The following is a 22,535-nucleotide window of genomic DNA, read 5'->3' on the forward strand; positions in this document are numbered from 1 at the left end:
TATCTACAAAACAAGGAGAACCGTCGCTAAATACATCGATTATTACATCAAGATGGCCTAGCTCACTGTATATACAACCAAAGGAACTAGCCTCTTACTATACAACCAAAAGAAAAGAGCTATGCTCATTATATACATCAAAAGAATAACCTAGATTATCTCTATACAGCCCAAAATATAAACTTGACTCTGTCTCTCGTCAAGCATAAGGGAATCCTCCCAAATCCCCATAACCCTCATCGCTAGGGTTAGGAAAAGCCTCCTCCGCAACTGGCTCGTCTGAAATGTTAAGTAGGATGAGCAACAACGATGCCCAGTAGAAACACACATAACCAATAAATAGTCTACTTATAGAAAACATTTAAAACATGCAGGGTTTCTATAATAGTATTCAAATATTGTGAATATGTATATTATATACATCACTAACTAGCAGAAATCCTCTCGACATGCTTCATTGATATACAAAATAGAGTTTTCACAATCATCATACAACTATTGTGGCCACGATCCTATTAGAATGGTGAGGGTGCGGTACGACCGGGTAATTTCGATCCACGAATCTCGGTTCAATTACTTTCCGGTGTGAACCATGCGGGTTGTTTTCCCCGATTTTACCGGCAGGGAGCTGAAATGCCGTTGTTGTGTTCGTTACACACACAAAATCCCCAAAGCTTTTAGGGCTCGGGTGGGCCTGTGACCCGACCCCCCATACGGTGTCACCTAACTTACGGTGGTCAACCGTTCGACGACCGCAGAGACTTTCGGGATCCCCGACACACATCCAGGAGTGGACTAAACTCTCACTCCTCGCGTCTAAACCTCATCGAGGTAGCATGTAACCCCACTCAAGCTAATCACCATACAAATGACACGCATAAAGCATGGTTATCTAGAAAAGTAGAAAAGGAATTCCCGGACTACATCCAGTGATGCATCCCTTTAAAGGTGGCCCACCACCTCGAAAGGTGTACACCACAGTTGGAATTCTAGAGCGAACTGCCGTCTCCGGGAATGCGACAACAGTTCCTTCTTTATAGGAATTCACAATTCCTTTTCTAAATCCCCTCGTGATAAACATAGTAATATCTATATATATACTCATATTACCGATTATTTTCAAATACTCTAGTTACCTATTTAGTTTTTCTTTTAAAACTGTTGATTATGTAGGTGTGAGTTCCTGGATTTCCCATCATCGAGTAGAACAACCTATGACTCCCAAACGGGCCAGTCATAGTAAATAACAACCGATGATTCCCAAACGGCGAATCATCGTAAATAAATAACCGCGACCATCCCGAACAATCCGGAACCTTACACCTAGTTACAAACAACCGGGTAATCCTTACCCAGCGTTACAAAAATCCATCTCTGCTGTCTCTTACTCGAGACAAGAGACGCTTGAACCTTTCCCAAAACCAGTTTTCACCTTTAACAAGAAAACAATCCCTCGCTACCCACGATTTTCTGAAAAACCCATTTCACGAAAAGCTATATATATATATATATATATATATATATATATATATATATATATATATATATATAGGAAATACAATTAAAAAACATGAATATCATATATATATGCATGGTTGATACGCAACTATCTATTTCCTATTTGAACCATTCAAATCATGCATGAAAATAAGCAGGCTATATATTGGTATGTAGGTTCCTACCTTAGCAAGCTCCGTTCTCCTCAAGCCCACTTAACTAAATCCAGCTAGCTTAACCGAATCCAACTCCTATAAATCATATAAGCCCAATCGTAAATCTATTAGAACCCGAAGAAGACAATTAATATTTCCTTTCAACATAAATTCGAGAAAATAATTACTCGTTGATTATATTAACCACTAAAGTAATTATTAACGTATTACCCTTCTAGTTACCAAAAGTTTTGTTCTAGACTATAGCTATAAACCGTTCACAAATCGTTCGAGAATACCCGGCAGTGGCGTCGCGGCGGTCGACCACTGAGCCATTTCCAGTTCTTACATATATTTTCTCAGTAACTTAACCCCTTTAGATGCTTCGTATTCACTCTCCTCCCATCCCACACAATTTCCATTTGTAATAAGATCCCAATCCAAGTCCAAATTTCCACTACAACCCATTCCACACTCTTCGGTTCATATCAAATCTAACAATAATTATTGTCGTGTTCCTTATCAATCGTGCATTACTGAATCAAATCCTAAACAAGTTTAGACTAACATAACTTCTTTAAATTAAAGTGAATATAGCAATTCTTACCGAGTCAACAAGCGAAAATCGCTCCTAGCTTGCTGCTCCACCAAAATCGCTCCACTTTGTCTCCTCCCACAACTGCTGTCGACCTAACAACCACCCCATTCAATTATCTTTCATCCAATACCACTAATTAACTCGAAATCGAGTTTACACTATCAATTTGTAGGCGAAATTCACTAACCTTTCGCGAAAATCCGACGCACTCCAAGAATTTTCGGCTCCACCACTGTTTCCCTCCACTTTAGCTCCTCCAAACTGCCACTGCCGACCTTCAACACCCCCAATACAATCAATTTCAGCATTACAATCCCAAGCTATCTAAATCGAGTCTAAATAATTATTTGAAACGAAAATAAAACTCACCTTCCGCTGTGTTACGGCAAAAATCCGAATTTTTGTGAGTCTCCACACTTGAATTCACTGTTGTTAGTGATTGGTTGTTCGAATTCGTGGGTTTGAATTGATTGGAGAGGAATTCACTCACCCGGCAGCGGCGATTTGGCTTCGGGATGCTCGAATTTCCAAGAGATTTCAATTCTCTCACTTCATTCTAGTGTTTCTAGGTTTGAGGGTGAAGAATTTATGGTTGGATCGATGGAAATTGAGAGAATTTTGATTTCTCTCTCCTAGGGTTTTTGAAAGGGGCGAAAATTGGGGAAGAAGAAGGTAGGTGCGATTTTTTTGATTTCGCGATTTCGTTTTTTCCTATTTGGGCCGATATATTTAGGCCCAAGCCCAATATATTACAATTAGGCTTAAGGTCCTCGCACTCCTAACCGCCAACTCGTTTGACGTCGCGTCGTAATTATTTTTCCGGCCCATCCCGCTAAGTTTAATTTTCTATATTCTATCTCACCGCAGGCTATAACAATAACCCACTCATGCGTGTAAACTCGTAACTTCGTGCCGCAAAAACTCTAATAATCGGCATTCTGTCAAATTTTTGCATATGGTCGCTTACCTAACGTGACTTATGAGTCGGAGTTAAGTTCTAGTAAGTTACGTACGTTTAAAATATAACCCCGACGACCAATTTACATAAATGACCCTAGATTTATTATGAAATTTACAAAAATACCCTTAACAAGAATTTGAGTTTTTACAAGCTCAGATCCATAAACAAACATGCCTCAGTCCTTATTTAATTATTTCATATGTAGGCTTGGTACAACCCAAGCCCAAGTCTAGACTTGGTAATTACACAAGGACCCGACCTTGTAGAGTTAGGAAACATGTAGTCTATACTGATTTGATTAGCATATTCCAATGAACGAGAATGGATCCAATCTCGCCGTTGATGCAAGATTGAGGCCGAATAGGAAGCTTTATATTCTTATTAGGACTCCTACATCGTTCTAAGCTCCCAATATATACAGAGGGAAAAAACCCTAGATGAACTACGCGAGTAAGACTAAGCAAATTTCTCTTCTTGTTTGAGACTTGATCCCCATACTGAAGGGTACATATGCAACTCTCCAAAATCAAGTCTCACTGATCCCATCGCAACCATCCCCTTTGTTACACCTTTTATTAGTTTAGGGAGATTTACCCTAAACAACAAGGACCAAAGAAAATGGTGGATTTTTCAAAGTTTATATGTTGCCAAGTAGCAGAGCAGTAAGCATCCAGAACAGATTGTAGGTGTTTTGACTTGAGTTAAATCTCCTTTACCAAACACAATGAGGTAATTTGTATACAACATGTGTGAGAGCCCAACACTTCCTTTGACAATCTTGATAGGAGTAATAAATCTATCAATCTCAGCTTTCCTAAGCATTCTTGACAAAGTATCAGTCATAAGAATGAAGAGATAAGGGGATAGAGGATCCTCTTGTCTGAGTCCTTTTCTTAGGGGTCTGGAGATGGTTATAAGAGGTGAACCATTAAGAAGGATCTTATATTTGACAGTAGAAAGGCATAAATAACCTATATTGACCCATTTTACACTTATATAAGTAGCAAAATATATCAAATAAAAAGTCTACCACTTATAAGTAGTTGAAAAAGGAACACCAAAAAAAAAAAGTGGTCCACCAGTTACGGTTTAGAATAAGTGGAAATGCACTTGTGAAAAGGGATTACAAAGATTAATTATATTTCTTGCAGAAAGTTATAGATATAATTTACAATTCAACCAGCAAACGACACATAAATAACCAACCACAACGGATACACAGATGCTTCATTCCACTTTCTTGGAGAGTTCTTGACCATGTGGAAGTTTGGGGACCATTTCAACCATATCAGGATTGAAGCGGCCAATTGGGAAATATGAGCTTAAAAAACATGTAGCGACATTGCTATTCAAATAGGATATGCTCAAGATGTATATTTCGGCAGTAATCTGCTCAACACAACGAGAGCAATGGTAAAGAACACACTAAAAAACAGAGAAATTTGATGTTGGGGAAGATGAAACTGAACCAAAATAATGGTTGCCTACATACCCAAGATCTATTATCTAGGGATCAAGTTTCAACGTAGTTCACATTATGAGAATAAGTAGTTTTTATATGAATGAAGAGATTGAGTCCTACGAAGACTGTGTTTGTTTTTATCAAAAGAATTTTTATCTCTTTGAACCTCTATCTTTATATTCTACAATAATAAACCTGGACATATTCATAAATAGGCCAGTTATTAGGTGTAGCTAGGATTAAGCTATTGGGCTTAATTGAATGGGGCTGGATCCGTGGGTTTAATGAGTCACAAAGTGGAGGTCTATACAATGTAGTAAGAGCTTATGTTCTCAAAACATGCACCAACTGTAATTATTAGTGTATTCTATAATTCTTCTGGTACAATAGTGGCTGTCGGATTGTTTTGGTTGTATTTCTTATTGTTGTTTAAATAATAAACAACTTTATGGAGGACATTAATCGTAAGAAAGTGTATTATGATTTTAAGATTAGGCAGAGTTTCACTAGTAAGGAATGCTCATTGTTTCCTGATATTGAGGTTGCATTAGATTTATATCTTACTTCTTAAATACAAATGAGCTACATTAAATTCTCAAACACTAAAAAACTAAAAAGAAAAAAATTACTAATAGATAATATAAATTTTTACTCATTTTTAATAATGTTTTAGAACCCAAATGAACAAGTAATAAACACAAATTAAATGAGCACAACAAGGCCTCCTCCAAGCAAACTGCACGTGTTGTTATTTCTCTCAAGTCGTCTTCATCAAATTTCATGAACATCAATGCTTCAACAACATGTTGATACTTCTCTCAAGTCGTCTTTATCAAACTTCATGGACACCAATGCTTCAACAACAAATGGTACAGCGGGTAGTTAAGTTAGTTGATGAAATAGTATTATTGGTGGGTTCTTCCTTGCCACGATATTACTTACTGGGCCTGAAAGAACATTCCAAACAGTAATAGACAAAGCCCATAATCAGAGAAATCCAAATAGGCCCAAATATTTATGGGTTTGTTTTCATGAAGACTGAAAACAACTGTAACACCTCCCCAAACCTACAACCCTGAACAATTAATTGATGGGCTCTCATTCCCACCAATTATATCCACCACTCTTGTACATTATTAGAGTTCGGCCATAGGAACACATACATACTTTTGAAGCTTAGCACTTACCAACAGAGAACCCAATTAAGGATCTACCAACATCAAAACTAACACGCATGCCTTGTTGCTGTATGTTCCCAATAATCGAAGTTCGTTGAGATATCGTCGCAAAGGACAAACAGAAAACATTTTCGGCAACTTTAGTGAAGTAGTTATTATCCGGTAACTCCAATGTTTTTGTATCAAAAAGAAATGCAACACTTGGAATCCCAGGTGGTCTGGACGTCAGTTCATAACAAGTATCGTATAAAGAAAAGCCTCTAGGGGTGGTAACCCCTGGATGCCTTTAATAAATTCATCGCGCAACATATTGTACACTTCGGGTTGAAACCGAGTCACTGTCGTCCCGGAATCAACAATAACTCCACCATCTCCACTCTGGTCTAATGCAAATGCTGAGGGAGAAATCGGTAGCATCTGTCCACCGACACTTATTCCAGTTAAACCCACATAATAAAAAGTGTCCATTTTACTATTACGAAGTAATGGAACCGTAATAGCATCGCTGGGTATAGCTAATGAGCCAAACTCAAGAGTTGAAGCTGAAGTAGCGTATCTATCAACCAAACAATAAGAAAATGAGGGGCTGTTTATTTGTGAAGGAAATGAGAGGGAGTTCCCGCCTAGTCCTAGTAACCCAGCGGACCCCCTAAACAACCCCTGATTCTTGCGACCGCACCCAATAGCAATGTTTCTAGTGGTGGAGTCGCCAAATGTTACGGTTTCCGTTACGAAGTCTCCCTCTGTGAAGGAATTGTCGCCATAATCAACCCGGTAAGCACATGTATTAGTACTAGTGTAACAACCGGATGGATCAAGTTTACTACATTGCTGTGAGTCACACGCGAGTGCTTTATATGAACTTGACATGGATGGATCAAATAATGGATCAGTTTGCGGATAACACGTATCACAGGGTGTGCATTGTATCCAAGTAATGTCGCTACCAGTATCAATTGAAGTATACAATTGTTTAGGTGGAGTACCATAGCCGAATCGAGCAAAGTACTCACCACTTCCTTGACTCTTTCCTGAAGTAATTGGAATTTCTAGATCCATGGGCTTAAGATCCGAGGTACCATTTCCATGAATGGCTCGGTATATTTTCTTCTTAAGAAAATTAACACGAGCTACATCACGTTCAAGTCTGTCAAGAGAAATTTCTTTGAGACTTTTAAATTGAGACTTGTAGAGGGCATTTCGAGGATAAAGCTTGAGACTGATTGATGAAATGTTACGTTGTTGTAGGAGGGTTCGCGAAAGAACAGAATAAGGCAACAGAAAAAGAAAGAACGTTGTGAATAGAGATAGAAATTTTAGTTCCACCATGGTTTATGATTGGTAGTGAAGAATGCATATCACTATATACAATTTATAAGAAGATTATAAGAAAAACAGACAAAGTCATTGACTTAACTAAAGACAATGAACAAGTGTGTTGCATGGAAACGTTCCTAAAGACGAGTGAATGAGATTGGAGGACGACTGACTTACTTTACTTAGAGCATTCCCAATCACAGTCAATCAAGGGAAATTGACAATTTTCACCGTTTTCGGGAAAAAACCCTTGCCCAAGAGTGACAAAATCGGTCAGTTGTAACTAAGTGAAAACGAGAGTAGCAGTTCCTACTGAGAAAGTAGCTGAGTTGTGAACTTCAGATGGATGTTTTATTCCGTCTCGTGTGTTTTTTATTTATTTTTTTTTTCGTTTTTTTTTTGTTTTTTTTAACTTCAAACGGGATGTTTCATTCCGTCCGACACGTTTTTTCGATTTTTTTACATTCAGACGGAATCAAACATTCCGTCCGAGATTCAAACTCACCTTTGCATTGGACAGCCTCACCTTGCTTTTCACAAAAACAGTAGGAAATTAACAAGGAAAATTGAGTCTATATGGAGGTGAAAAACTCTCGCTTGCATTGGGAATGCTCTTAACATGACTTTAAATTCAATTTACGGTGTTTTTTGTGTACAATTATAGATACCAATCAACCAATGTGTGGTGTAGACCTAAAGAAGAATATAGAGAATACTAGAGAGTAGGACTTTTTTGTTTTTGCTGGAAACTAAGTTTTATTTATTTATTTATAAATCTATATTTACAAACACCTCTAGCATTATCGGAGTGATTTTTTGCTCCCAGCGATATTTCCTTCAAGGGCTCCAAAGCCAATCAAAAAGCAACACATGTATATAATATTTTGAAACTACCAATAACTGCTCTTTTCTTAGACTTACCAATTTACCATCGTCAAAATTTAAAAAGAAAATCCTAAAATATTTGCGGAAAAAAATAGGAAATGATCTTTCAAATGTGTTCATCTTCTATGTTGACTCATGAATAGAGTGATTCCCCATAAATCTCTTTTTTATTGGGGCTCAAATGATACTTATTGAATTTTTTGATTAAATAAAAAAATTAAAGAAAAAAATTGTTGACCAATGGGTAAAAATCGAAAAGTGCAAATCTAAAGAAATATGTTGCTAGTTGGATTTTAATATAGTTGATAGGTGTTACTTCTTGATTGGGCTTGGAGCCCTTGGAGGAAATATTGCTGAGAGCTAAAAATCACTCCATCATAACCTAACACGCATGCCTTGTTGCTATAGAGTAGTGCTACACGGACCTACTATTACGACTCATTATTTGAATAACGTTGGTTTGTTGGTTTGCATTGCAATACACATGGACACGTATCTCTATGTAAATTAATGATTATGATTTTTGACACATCAGTAAGTCCAAAAAATAAGTCAAATAAGTGGGTCAGTCTAGCAATATTGGTTGCGGATAATCGAAATTTGATCCAGATATCATCGCAAAAGACAGAGAAAACATTTTCGCCAAACTTTAGTGACGTGGTTATTATCCGGTAACTCCAACGTTTTTGTATCAAAATGAAATGCAACCCTTGGAACTTTGGAAGCCCAAGTGGTCTGGACGTTATTTCGTAACGAATATCAAGGAAAACTTCAAACTCTCCACGGTGGTAATTGTAACCCTTGGATGCCTTTAATAAATTCATCACGCAACATATTGTACACTTGGGGTTGTCGTCCCGGAATCAACAATAACTCCACCATCTCCACTCTTGTCTAATGCAAATGCCGAGGGGGAAATCGGTAACATCTGTCCACCGACACTTATTCTAGTTAAACCCACAAAATAAAAAGTGTCTATTCTACTATTACGAAGTAATTAATGGAACCGTAGTAGCGTCTCTATCAACCAAACAATAAGAAAATGAGGAGATGTTTACTGTTTATTTGTGAAGGAAATGAGAGGGAGCCCCTGCCTAGTCTTAGTAACCAGACAGACCCACTAAACGACCGGCCCTGATTATTGCAACTGCCCAATAGCAATGTTTCTAGTGGTGGAGGGGCCAAAAGTTAAGGTTTCCGTTACGAAGTCTCCGGGCCTCTGTGAAGGAATTGTCACTCGTCACCTGTGGTACCCCTTCGCGTGGCCCGAGGAGGGGCTAGGATGGAAAAACGCCTCGCCCAGATCTGGGTGATGGGTTAGTAAGAACTCTACAGTTAAGCCTGCTCAAGCAGGAATAGTCCATAGATGGATAACTTCCTTGAAGCTGTTGCAAACCCACAACACTTAATATATTTTACTTTGATCAAATCAAAACTGACTCTATCCCCTATTGGTGTACATTCCCAATGATTGGAACTGATCCAGATGTGGTTGCAAAACTATATTTTACTTTGATCAAATCAAAACTGACTCGTATCCCCTGTTGGTGTACATTCCCAATAATTGGAACTGATCCAGATGTGGTTGCAAAACCCAAACACACAATGCTGTTTCCAACGGGCACCATATAATTCTTAGTCAGCAAATCCAACAATACATTACCGAACTGAAAAGGCAACACTGGGAACCTTAACCGTGGTTCTAGACGTTAGATCAAAACAAGTGTCGAATAGACCGAATCGTCCAGTAGTTGGTAGCCCTTGACAAACGTATTCAGGTCTAAAGCGAGTCACAACCGTTCCCGAGTCTACCAAGACTCCACCTGATCCACTCGGATTAGTTGCAATTCTTGCAAAGACTGATGGTGAAATAGGCAGCATTTGTCCACCAACACTTACTCCTGTTAAACCAATGTAATAGAAAATGGCTATTCTACTGTTCCGAATCGATGGAGTAGTAATAGCGTCGTTGAATGTAGCAATTGAGCCGAACTTGAGAGTCCAAGACCTAGTGGAGTCTTTATCAACAAGACAATAAGAAGAGGGTTTGTTTATTTGTGACGGAAATGTGAGCGAGCTACGACCAAGTCCTAATATACCCACTGCGCAACAAACAAACCGCTGTTATTGCGATATCATTAAACATGGAGTTATCTACCACACAGACTTATCATAGTGAATGATGTACGTCTCAGATGAACAAAATGCAGAAAGAGGTAACTTTTGCATAAACCGTAAACACAGGTTTGTATGTTTCAGTTTTTCTTTGTATTTTGACTTGATACAAGTAACTTGAAGTAAATGGTGACAATCTGCAGCAGCACCGATCCAACAAAACTATGAGCTAACTAGCCAAAACACATATACCAACTTTTATAGATGCTTGGACTTTTGGATTTAAATATTTAACTAGCTCAGCTTCCTGAGCAAATCTCTTAAAATGGTAACTCAAAATGGTTAGGCGTCCACTAAACTGCAGATCTAGCCAAAGTTAATCCTGCCAGATACCTTTAACTTGTCTGTATTAAGATTCCGATAGCACTGGTCATTTAAAGAACAAGTCTTACGCCTCTGGTCTGGTAGCTGAAGGGAGGAACCTCGTGAGGAAGCTTGCAAGTGACCAGATGCAGATCACACCAAGAAACTGAAGGACATTCAAAAGGGTCCCAAGCGAGCGGTTGATAGCCAAGTTATGTGAGGTTGTCTCAGCTCCTCGCACAGTGAAAGACAGGGCTGTTACCAGCTGTGCCGCTCTATTCAATTGGTGTAGCCTATAAACCTGTACAAGTTTCAAAAAAAAAAAAATTAAAATCCAGTTAAAAGTTGTAAATTTAAAATGTACCCACTAAAAGAAAAGTATTTTGTAGAGATGATCTTTGTGGCAAGTGATTCATAACCACAAAAAATTAGGTTTAAATTTATTTTGCATGTAAAGTTTTACGTACGGACTTATTTTAAGTTAACTCGAGTAGCTATTTTTTATAGAAGTTATTTGATTTGATTTAGAGAACAATATAGTCAAACTTATTAGTAAATATATTTTTTTCAATCTATTTATTTCAATTCGTTCAAAGTTTGTTATTTTCTTGGGCATTTTCCAAATTCAAAATAGTTATATAACGTGAAACTATTAAATTAGGTTACAACCAGATTTTTCAGATTACTTGTTGGAGAATATGAACATGTGTGATTTGTCTCTCGGTTGTGTTTTGACTCATAGTCCCACATTGCCTAGCAAACACTATTTATTGTAGACTTTTCTTGGTCCTAGGGTTGTGCCCTTAGGATACAAATGCTTTTGGGCTTGAGAGTAGACTCACTCAAAGGCTATACTATACACTCCCCTACCCCGTTGTGGCATCGTGTCAAGTCAGGTTCGAGCTACATGTGTGTTCTAAGTTAGTGGTGCTTAGCCAAATTCCCTAAATTGATTTTTGGTTGTTTCCTATTTGCTTTTGGAAACTTCATTTGGCTTCCCAATTATATGAGATTTCTAATTCTTTTTTACAAACTAAAGATCGGCTTTTGCACTATGTATATGTGATTTTTAGTCAAAATCCAAAATATTTTTTTTTTTTCCGCTAAACATATCTTCTTCTTCAAGCGGGAATGGATCGATCATGACTAAGTCCAAATGGTTAAGCTCCAATAAAGCCAAATAGCTCAGATCCATAAACAAACATGCCTCAGTCCTTATTTAATTATTTCATATGTAGGCTTGGTACAACCTAAGCCCGAGTCCAGACTTGGTAATTACACAAGGACCCGACCTTGTAGAGTTAGGAAACATGTAGTCTATATTGATTTGATTAGCATATTCCAATGAACGAGAATGGATCCAATCTCGCCGTTGATGCAAGATTGAGGCCGAATAGGAAGCTTTATACTCTTATTAGGACTCCTACATCGTTCTAAGCTCCCAATATATACAGAGGGAAAAAACCCTAGATGAACTACACGAGTAAGACTAAGCAAATTTCTCTTCTTGTTTTTTTTTTAAAAGATTAAGCTAGGGTTAAGGCAGATCCCCACCTGTTATTATTGCAAAAGGTTAAACCTTACAAGCCTCCCTACGAGTTAGATCATTAAAAGGAGGAACACAAAAACTCTACCGACAGGCTTTAAGCCTAACATACATAATAACATACTAGTCGCCCTGCAATCAAACCTAATAAAGTAAAGATAGTAGTCCTACTTCCTAGTCATGATTTCTTTAACAATCTTAGGATGATCCTTCCTAAGATGAGTCTCAAAGGCTCATAATTGCAAAAGAAACCTTCCTTGCAAGCACAACACATAAGTGAGTCCCAAAGTATCATCCAAAATTTTTTGGGTGTAGTCCTCAAGATTTCTCATCTTTTTGTTTTTTAGTAACGACTTTACTTTCTTCATCATTGCCAGCGTAGGCTCTACTTCTTCTGAATCACGCTCTTGGATCCGCTTGCTTCTTTTTGGCTTCACAATTATCCATTGATTTTGATCCTTAAAAGACGCTACATACCTTGATGAGCTCTTTTGCAAAACAATTGTTGGGGATACTGCATCCGTAAAGAACTCAGTCTCATTCTCTAAGAGATCATCATCTTCATCCTCATTTCCAGCAACTACCCCTTCATACATGTTTCGTTCTCTACTATATGGCAGTTGGTTAATCGGAATACCTCTAGGCTGACTATGGATTGGTGTAACCATATTACTCTTATCTCTCTGGTTACTTGAAGTTCCTCTTTGCGAAAAAGTGTTCACATGAGGAATATCCATAGTTTCCCCAATCATATTTACTATAGGAGTTGGTATCTCAGCAGGCACATAAAGTACTAGCTGAAGTCCAATAGAAGGATCAGTTCCAATCTCATGTACACCAGTATTGAGCTCTTCAATCTCTATTCCATTCCCCTGAGCACCACTACTCTGGCTATTTGGTTCATGTTGGACAGTTGTACCAATGGGCTGCTCCCGGATCTCTTTGCCTCTATCATTTCTTATGCAACTTGTTCCTGCACCATCAGAGAAGGCATTAGGACGACTCCTAACTCTCCATATTCTTCTATTAACATCTTCTCCACTTCCATTGCTAGCATACGTTACAGTATTCCTCATAGCATTCTCATAGCTTACATTGGCATTAGGAGTCATTCTTTCATTCTGCCTTCCTTCCTGTGAACTGGTTACATTGTTAGCATCCAATCTAGTAGATTGTACAGTATTGAGTCTACTCATTCTTCCACTTCTGTTAGTGGTATTCAACCTCCTTGAATTTGCATCACCCAAACTTTTGACACTTCTCACATCTTTTTGGGATCCAAGGGTACTCAAACGAGATGATCCATTCATCTCCTGGTGCTAGTTCAACTGTAAATGAATCTGGAAGCTTGGCAGAAACATTTACCTCAATACATAGTCGAGCATAATCGATTTGTTTCTTTTGCTTTGTAGCTTCATCCTGACTGAAAGGAATGCCCACCTTGCTAGCTACGAACCCCAAACCATCATCAGTCCACAACTCCTTAGGGACGTTGTGACATTTAACCCTCACAGGGATTGTTGTTACCATTGCTCAATGTTTTTCAACACTTCGAGTCCATGGACTTATGATAAAGCAATGACCACCAATAAAGATTGGACCTTCCTCTAAAACTGCTTGATGAGCTTCAATACTCGAGAATTTGAAGTAGAACAGATCTTTATCCGCAACAATCTCAAATGACCCTTTATCTTTCCATCGCTGTTGAAGGACGTTTTTCACATATGGGAATGAGAGGCGCTGTTCTATAAAGAATCCCACCACATAGTCACTCCATTCATTACATCCTTGCATAATCAAATCCATCGGTACCTGAGTAACACCATTCACTTCTGTAAAGTGAAGTGTTTTAGTGTTTTTTTAAGAGCAGATGCTCTATTTTGAAGGAACAAGCTACTCCATGATGATGCAAGAGGGCAATCGGCAACTAGTGGAAATCCAAATGAGGAAGGTCTTTGCCACGGAGGAGATAAATGGCTCTCATTTGGTGTAGCACCAACGATGGGGTAGGACCAAAGACAAGTGGGCCGATGAAGTGGAGTTGGATGGCAAGGAAGAGGAGGAAAAGAAGATATACTACTATCCATCGATAGATCGGTCCTAACTCCGAGGTATCCATGTTCTCGGATGAGAAATCTCACATCCCTTGGCATTTTCCGGATCAAACACTACACCATAATAGGATATTTGCAACACGCACCTTTTTTATTTGCAAATTATTTAGCGTTAGTAAGTTTCCAACGTTAAATAAGCGTTGGTAATGTTGTAAAACGTGGCTTTATTTGGGTGAATTTCCGGAATTAATTGCTAACGCTTAAAAAGCGTTGGAGAAGTGTTACAAACTTAAAAATTTCGCGAACAGAGGGAAACCAAAAATATCGAAATATAAAACATAATTTTTTTTTTTTTTCTCCTCTCTCTCTCTCTCTCACCGCCGCATTATTTCAAGATCCCTAATTTTCGCACTCCTCAAAATCAAATTCCATATTGACCGAGTAAACAGTCAATCAAAGAAAGAAGAAGAAGAAAACAAGGAGTTTGGAAGTCCGTTTTGACACAGTCGTATTTTCTTGCAGTTTGAGATAATAATCTTTCATTTTCTTTCTAGTTACTAACTTAATTAACTAGTCCTGATTATCGACATTGCAAGAAATGGATGAATTCTATTTTTTTCATTCCTTTCTTAGCGATATTTTGCAAGAAATGGGTTGTTTAGTTAGTTTAGTTAGTATCTTAGAAATGGATGTTTAGCTAGTGCTTTTCTATACAAAAAACAGGTGGAGGTTTTCATGACTTCTCTACCTTTCCCCTGCTTAAATCCTTGATACACACTATATAAAAACATTTTGTTGTAATCTGTTCAATGTTCATTGAAAATGGTTGATGATGTATGAATGATGGGTTCTTGATATGTCCTTTGTTCTGTTGATAATGGTATTTGTTTGGTCTTCTCTCAGGTGACAAGAATAGCTCATATGCTGAACTTTGGCATGCATGTGCCTGGCCTTTTGTTAATGTTCCTCGTGTTGGGGAGAAGGTTTTCTACTTTCCCCAAGGTCATTTAGAACAGGTATCATTTGCCTATGTACTGTTACATTCATTTTTGTTAATGTTAAAGTTGAATGGCGTACAATTCCAACATGATCGTAAGTCTTGAAAGACACCCCATTCATGGGCACATTTAGATTGCAAATAAAATTCATTTTGGTTCTTCTTGGATTAGTGGAACTTATATGAACTCTGTTTCTTGTAGGTCGAGGCATACACAAATTAAGAATCTAATGGTCAAATTCCAAAACATGATTTACCTTCTAAAATCCTCTGCAGTGTTATGCATGCTCAACTTATGGTATGCATACTTTTACTTTTCCTGCATATTGAATAATATGCATTGGATACAGTTGTTTTTTCTATACAGAGAGTATGGTTCAAGTTTTAACTTTCCTCGTGTATTCAATTTTTTTCAGGATTATAGTGAAATGGCCCTAGCCTATAGGCCATCTCTTGCAGATGCAACCTATGACTTCAAGTACGGTGTGAGAGCAGTGCAGGTGACCTCTTTTTCTAGTAGTCAGACTCGTTGTAAATCTGATTTTGTGCACACTCTTTAACATTGCTGAAAATTGGAAATGTAGGGTGGTGGTAGATCTTCTGCGAGGGAAACCATTGGTAGAGTTGCAGCTGGTGCTGTTGCAAAGATTATTCTTAGAGCATATGCTGGAACAGAGGTAGGTTTCTTATGTTTTTAATTGCACGCTAATGTTCATACACCAATATTTTTCCTTTTTGGAGGATTTCTAATTAAAATTTAGCTTGAATTAAGTCAGTAGGCTATGGTAGCTGGTCATTCAGTTTATACTAGTAGTAGTTGTGGGAAAGTTGATAAGGAGGATTCATGGTTTTTAGAGAGTTATCAGAAACATCCTGGACAGGCTACTACTTTTTTGAGGCATATTAAGGAAGGGGTTGATATTGCGTCGAAAGACGAGGAGGCTTTACTTTTGTTTAGTGGTGGGGAGACTAGGAAAGATGCTGGTCCTAGAAGTGAGGCTCAGAGTTACTGGGCTGTTGCTGAATCAAAAGACTGGTTTGGTGAGTTTGTTATTGTTTTTTGAGTTGTTTGATTATTACTTGTTAGATATAAGTGCTCTCCACAATTTTCATTGCACCATCCGAGCTGCAGTGCAATGAAAATTACTTTTTGTACTTGAAATCTTGAATATGACACGCAAGACACCACAGATATGATCGTCTGTAATTACCTTTATTTACATGTATTTAACATACCTGTGAGACCATCTCACGTAGTGCTTGGGCTAACAACTCCCAAAGATGACAACATTCCTTGCTAGACGGATCTGAGCTTCTTCTACCTATAATTGTTATGACCATACGTCCTCCCGGAATTACTTCTTCAGAACGTGAGTTCAAGAATAGCGTGAAAAACTTTTTAGCTGTATCTCTAGATGTAGGAAACTTATACCCATGAATATGGATTTTCAAAGTCCTCTAAACTATTTTCAGGTTGATTGGAATGTTTGAACTCATGTGGCCTTATCTGGACAAGGTGTGTGCTAAAGCTTATAAAATTATTAATCATGCAAGTGTCTTCTAATACTCTTTTTGATGGGTTAATTGTTGACGTTTGTTGTTTAGGCCATCTGCAAGACTGCAAAGAATATTGCAAAGCCCATTATAGCTGAGCAAATTCCAAAATATAAAATTGATTCAGTGGAGTTTGAAGAACTTACTTTGGGCTGCCTGCCTCCAACTTTTCAAGGTTTGTGATGCTACTCTTTAATTGGTAGTTTCTGCTGATAAATCATCTTATTTGTATTGGGTTTGCAGTAAGTCATCGTGAATGCTAGTTTGGGCTCTCAAATTAGAGTGTGGGTTGAATTAGAATATGGGTTGAATTAGGAGTAAATACCATAAGAGCGTGCACTACCTTAAGATATGATAAAACCACCAAAACCATAGCCCAAAGAAGAGCTTTTGGAAATATCCGACTTGGATTTTGTACCTCCCCTGCCAATGTACCTGCTTTATCCCAGTAATTTAAGTTCCAAAACATACTATTAAAGTATCCCCTCCAATCCACCTTACTGAAATCAACAACTAGCCATTTTTTAGGCCTTATTTGAGGAATTGAAAGAAGTCCCATTACTAAAAATGGCAAAAGCGAAGGCGGACAAGGGAAACAAATGAAACCCAACAATATTGAGTCCTCGATGATTCAAATATGTCAAAGACACCGCGATGAAGTCCCAACAAAGCCGGAATTCGAAAGCAATCAACCGGTTGAAAATTGTGAAAATAACGTGTCAAGTAATCCGAAAACAAAATGGGGTAAAGTGCATTATCCGAACTCCATCAACCACTTCCGAATCCTTCCCGAAAACACCAAAAGGGCCCAAACGCTGCTGAAATTCGAGAACATACCCGCCATTTTTCGGGATAGCTTGTAGCAAGTTCACCAGAACTAAGGCTTCGAACACTCCAAAGTAGAGGAAAAATTAAAAAACCAAGCAAAGATAAAAGGGGACCCCTCCCGCCTTGATCAATCTTCAACCCCAAAAGGTCCTCCGGAGACTTCATAGAAGATAAGAGCAATAAGGGGTAAAAGTGTTAGTTTTGGATTTGCTTTCATAGTGGCTTCCGGGCATTAGAAGTTCCATTCAGTTCTTCTTCACCCATGAAACAAAACCTCCAAATCAACTAGTATAAGCAACACACGGTGAGGATGGACCGTAGGTTGCATATATTGTAGAGGAAAAAGTGTAACGCCAACATCGCCTTTCGCATTTGTTACAAACGAAAAGCTAATGAAAGCCTACAAATGGTAGTATTAAGGTCTTATCAAGTCCACCGCGTGATGTAAGGGGGTACATCAATTGGTGATGCCCACAACAAAACCACATTACAAATGCACAAGTCCTTAAAAGTGGAGTATCTTATCTTGTTGTTAGACTTCATCATCCAATTTAGTCATTACTAATCTTAAACTCCATTTATATGCCCGTTGATGAAATACTAGTTACTTACTTTTCTTTATCCCGATGCTTTATAAATTTCATTCCATAGGTTTGGGATACAAGGCAACGTACTTGCTGCAATTCTTTTTGGCGCCATGAAGATTGAAGAGTACATTTCGATATGACTTATCAAATGGATTCGTTGAAACTTTTGGGAATGAGGTAAATCTATTTTATTTCATATTTATGATATTACGTTAGTTCTTTTATGCAACTCCTCGGCTTCGTATATGTTTCTTATTGAGGAATGGATAAATTGATTCATGATGACAAGGGCAATGCTACTATTTCTAATGATGGTACTACTATTATGAAACTTCTTGATGTTGTTCATCTTCTTTGCTAAGATTCTTGTCGATATTGCCAAGTCTCAAGAATCTGAGGTATACAATAGAAAACAAATTTACTAATTTTAGTGATTGGCTGACTAAAAGAGTGAAATTTTTATGCTAAAGTTTATATTTATCTTAGAGTGGGTTATGATGATTGCATTACTACAGCATTTAATAGCTTATACTTTAGAGAAGATAATGACCATTAACAAGGACATTGTCTCAGAAAAAGTTGAGAGGGTATCATTAATAATTGTATTGGTTAGGTTTTAGGGATAAATTTGGAATTCACTTGTAATTTTAATGATCGGATTTATTGTCTACAGGTGGGTGATGGAACCACTAGAGTAGTTCTTTTTGCGGAAGAGTTTTTAAAGGAGGCCAAACTTTTCATTGAGGATGGTGTCCACTCAAAGTCTTATACGTAGTTTTCGAGCTGCTTCCAATTTGGTAAGGAATTTGGATCTTTTGGTTTGATTGGACGGATATGTTCATGAGAAATTGTTCTAGAAGCCATGAGTTTGCTACTTGTATTTCAGGTAATTAGCAAAATTAAGGAACTTGTTGCGAGTATAGAGGGGAAAAGTATGGAAGAAAATAAGAGTTTGTTGGCAAAGTGTGCTGCTACCACACTCTCTTCAAAGCTTTTTTTTTTTTTTTTAGGAAAAGACCTCACTCTCTTCAAATCTGATTGGTGGTGAAAAAGAATTTTTAACATCTATGGTTGTGGACTCAGTTATTTTAATTGGCAACTATGATACATTGTTTATTGTATTCTTGTATTCATTGTTTATTGTAGGTTTAGCTGGTCTCGCTACAAAATATGATAATTTTTTTTTTATTAGCAACCCATCAGCAACGGTTTATAACCGTTACAAACGAATTTTAAATTATATTTTTTTAAATTAACTAACAACTTTGCAACGGTCACAAACCGTTGGTAAAATTTTTAACAAATTACCAACGCTTAAAAAGCGTTTGTGAAATAAAAAACCGTTGCAAAGGTTTTAAATATGTGTACGAAATAATTATAATAAGCGTTGGAAAGTTCTATTTGCAACGCTTAATAAGTGTTGGAAATTTCTGTTTGCAACGCTTTTTAAGCGTTGCAAATATTTCCAACGCTTAAAAAGCGTTGCGAAAATTATTAGCAACGCTTTTTTGCCGTTGCAAATAGCCTGTTATGTGTAGTGAACCCCACCATAAAGGGAAGGTTTTGAGTTTGTTCTTATGGCAACCAACGTTCTAAGGATATAACTTTACTACTTGAAGAAAAGAAAAATGCGAGATTACTCTTATACCCTTAGAGAAAATGAGGTAAGTTATTTCTAAGTTGGGCGCTTATTTCTCAAGTCCCCATTGAAGCTAAGATGAGTTTTTGGAACCAATTTCTCTTCTTGTTTGAGACTTGATCCCCATACTGAAGGGTACGTATGTAGCTCTCCAAAGTCAAGTCTCACTGATCCCATCTCAACCATCCCCTTTGTTACACCTTTTATTAGTTTAGGGAGATTTACCCTAAACAACAAGGACCAAAGAAAATGGTGGATTTTTCAAAGTTTATAGTGTTGCCAAGTAGCAGAGCAGTAAGCATCCAGAACAGATTGTAGGCATTTTGACTTGAGTTAAATCTCTTTTACCAAACACAATGAGGTCATTTGTATACAACATGCGTGAGAGCCCAACACTTCCTTTGGCAATCTTGATAGGAGTAATAAATCTATTAATCTCAGCTTTTCTAAGCATTTTTGACAAAGTATCAGTCAGAAGAATGAAGAGGTAAGGGGATAGAGGATCCTTTTGTCTGAGTCCTTTTCTTAGGGGTCAGGAGATGGTTATAAGAGGTGAACCATTAAGAAGGATCTTATATTTGATAGTAGAAAGGCATAAATAACCTATACTGACCCATTTTTACACTTATAAGTAGCAAAATATATCAAATAAAAAGTCTACCACTTATAAGTAGTTGAAAAAGGAACACCAAAAAAAAAAGTGGTCCACCACTTACGGTTTAGAATAAGTGGAAATGCACTTGTGAAAAGGGATATGCAAATGCTTCATTCCACTTTCTTGGAGAGTTCCTGACCATGTGGAAGTTTGGGGACCATTTCAACCATATCAGGACTGAAGTGGCCAATTGGGAAATATGAACTTAAAAAACATGTAGCGACATTGCTATTCAAATAGGATATGCTCAAGATGTAGTAAGAGATTATGTTCTCAAAACATGCACCAACTGTAATTATTACTGTATTCTATAATTCTTCTGGTACAATAGTGGCTGTCGGATTGTTGTGGTTGTACGTCTTATTGTTGTTTAAATAATAAACAACTTTATGGAGAAGACATTATTTGTAAGAAAGTGTATTATGATTTTAAGATTAGGCAGAGTTTCACTAATAAAGAATGCTCGTTGTTTCCTGATATTGAGGTTGCATTTGATTTATATCTGACTTCTTAAATACAAATGAGCTACATTAAATTCTCAAACACTAAAAAATGAAAAAGAAAAAAAATTACTAATAGATAATATAAATTTTTACTCATTTTTAATAATGTTTTAGAACCCAAATGAACAAGTAATAAACACAAATTAAATGAGCACAACAAGACCTCCTCCAAGCAAACTGCACATGTTGTTACTTCTCTCAAGTCGTCTTCATCAAACTTCATGGACATCAATGCTTCAACAACATGTTGATACTTCTCTCAAGTCGTCTTTATCAAACTTCATGGACACCAATGCTTCAACAACAAATAGTATAGCGGGTACTAGGTTCTATTCATTATCGTCTTCTTCCATAGGCTCTTGATCATGTCCTATTAACTGGTGACATAATTCTTTCTTCCGGCATGTAAATTTGTTCCCCAGAATTAAGAGCATACCCGGAATCCAGATTCTTTTACCCAAAAATTTTAAATAAAAAACCTTACACACTTAGAGATTGTGTTATATAGATCGAAGAGAAATTTTGTCGTGTGCACCTGATGGTTTGTTGAAAATCTGTCAAAGACGCCCAGAACTTTGTTGAAAACTTAATCTGCCAAACAAAACCAGAAATTTGTTAATCCCCATTGGAGCACTTCTTTGACACTAGCCACTAGGCCAACTAATAATGAAAGGTTGGGGAAGCCCCATTATAATCTTGTAAAAACTAAGAACGTAAATAAAAGCAATACCAAAATGGTCAAATACTTAATGGATGTGGATGTCGACAACAAATTATGAAGTTGGTTTTGAAGATGATTTCCTTGATTTTCAAACTTACTCTAAAATAAGAATTCTTGAATTATGTCATCTTGAAAACAGCTACAATTGCATTCTCTTAACCTCGACTGAGAAGTGAGAAGTGAGAAGTGATAACTAATGCAGGAGTCTAGTTAAGATAGTTATTCTAACTAGCAAAATGCACGTGCTATGCACATGGTTAATATTGAAAAGTAAAAAAAAAGCACAAAAAATATAATAGTTTTAGGTGGATAGTAGATACGTACTTAGAAACTTACATTATAGATTTGTTTATTTTGATGCATCTCCTATAAATGAGAACACGTTGATGTAATATATCTTTACCAAAACAATAAATAAATAACACATTGATGTGTGTAAGCACATTATCTAAGATTGAAAAGTTGTATACTTGTATATGTGTGCAACATTTTCCAAGATCCAATTCATTTCATTGCAACAACCAGAAGGTATAAAGAAAGTGTTAACAGCACACCATCATTGGCATACATCTTACAATTAGTATGATGTCTTGAATATAGTTTGAACACACTATTACATCCTAAATTAGTATATTACATCTTCCAATATCTATGTGCGGTTACTATACAAAGCCAGTGTATTTTGGATTCCACACAATTTCTGAAGGATCATCAGTCCTACATGAGATAGTCCTACTTGGCACAAACGAAAGGGGTAAGTGTAGGCTTATTTTAGTTCCATGCCCTTGTTGGTGGAAAGGTTTCATGAGGTATGACCGACTACCTCATTACAATTTAAAAACAATTAAGTTTACTATCTGCTCAAAATTTTAGTGTAAAATCATGTTATATGAGATGGTAAGAGTAGCTAAACATAAACC

General features: G+C 37.2%; 1 protein-coding gene, 2 long non-coding RNA genes and 2 pseudogenes across 7 annotated transcripts; 2 read left to right on the forward strand and 3 right to left on the reverse strand.

Moving 5' to 3' along the window:
- On the reverse strand, nucleotides 1–1,722 carry LOC147523597 (uncharacterized). Its single transcript, XR_015196687.1, has 2 exons — nucleotides 1,683–1,722; nucleotides 1–279 (listed from the first exon to the last, which is right to left on the reverse strand). It is a non-coding gene; the product is annotated as an uncharacterized LOC147523597 (long non-coding RNA).
- A 3,562-nt stretch (nucleotides 1,723–5,284) lies between these two features.
- On the reverse strand, nucleotides 5,285–7,194 carry LOC147523598 (protein ASPARTIC PROTEASE IN GUARD CELL 1 pseudogene; annotated as a pseudogene). The gene has a single exon (XR_015216440.1). The product of XR_015216440.1 is annotated as a protein ASPARTIC PROTEASE IN GUARD CELL 1 pseudogene (transcript).
- An 8,134-nt stretch (nucleotides 7,195–15,328) lies between these two features.
- LOC147523599 (synaptotagmin-1-like) lies at nucleotides 15,329–18,230 on the forward strand. 4 transcript variants are annotated; one of them, XM_086562508.1, is made up of 6 exons: nucleotides 15,329–15,426; nucleotides 15,545–15,606; nucleotides 15,713–15,805; nucleotides 16,602–16,644; nucleotides 16,734–16,857; nucleotides 18,162–18,230. In XM_086562508.1, the coding sequence occupies exons 1-6, from the start codon at nucleotides 15,409–15,411 to the stop codon at nucleotides 18,209–18,211; spliced, it is 390 nt and encodes a 129-aa protein (XP_086418634.1). In that variant the 5' UTR covers nucleotides 15,329–15,408; the 3' UTR covers nucleotides 18,212–18,230. The 4 variants fall into 4 exon arrangements, 1 of the variants encoding a protein (XP_086418634.1); XR_015196695.1 differs by lacking the exons at nucleotides 15,329–15,426; nucleotides 18,162–18,230 and adding an exon at nucleotides 16,386–16,498 and having other exon boundaries at nucleotides 15,545–15,628; nucleotides 15,713–16,169; nucleotides 16,734–16,873; XR_015196701.1 differs by lacking the exons at nucleotides 15,329–15,426; nucleotides 18,162–18,230 and adding an exon at nucleotides 15,905–16,498 and having other exon boundaries at nucleotides 15,545–15,628; nucleotides 16,734–16,873.
- LOC147523600 (putative polyamine transporter At3g19553 pseudogene) lies at nucleotides 16,960–17,774 on the reverse strand (annotated as a pseudogene).
- Nucleotides 18,231–18,686: 456 nt separating the features above from the next.
- On the forward strand, nucleotides 18,687–19,266 carry LOC147523601 (uncharacterized). Its single transcript, XR_015196708.1, has 2 exons — nucleotides 18,687–18,894; nucleotides 18,984–19,266. It is a non-coding gene; the product is annotated as an uncharacterized LOC147523601 (long non-coding RNA).
- Nucleotides 19,267–22,535: the final 3,269 nt, after the last annotated feature.

This window comes from Coptis chinensis, chromosome 1, assembly GCF_015680905.1.
Source record: "Coptis chinensis isolate HL-2020 chromosome 1, ASM1568090v1, whole genome shotgun sequence".
Taxonomy (NCBI): Eukaryota; Viridiplantae; Streptophyta; class Magnoliopsida; order Ranunculales; family Ranunculaceae; genus Coptis; species Coptis chinensis.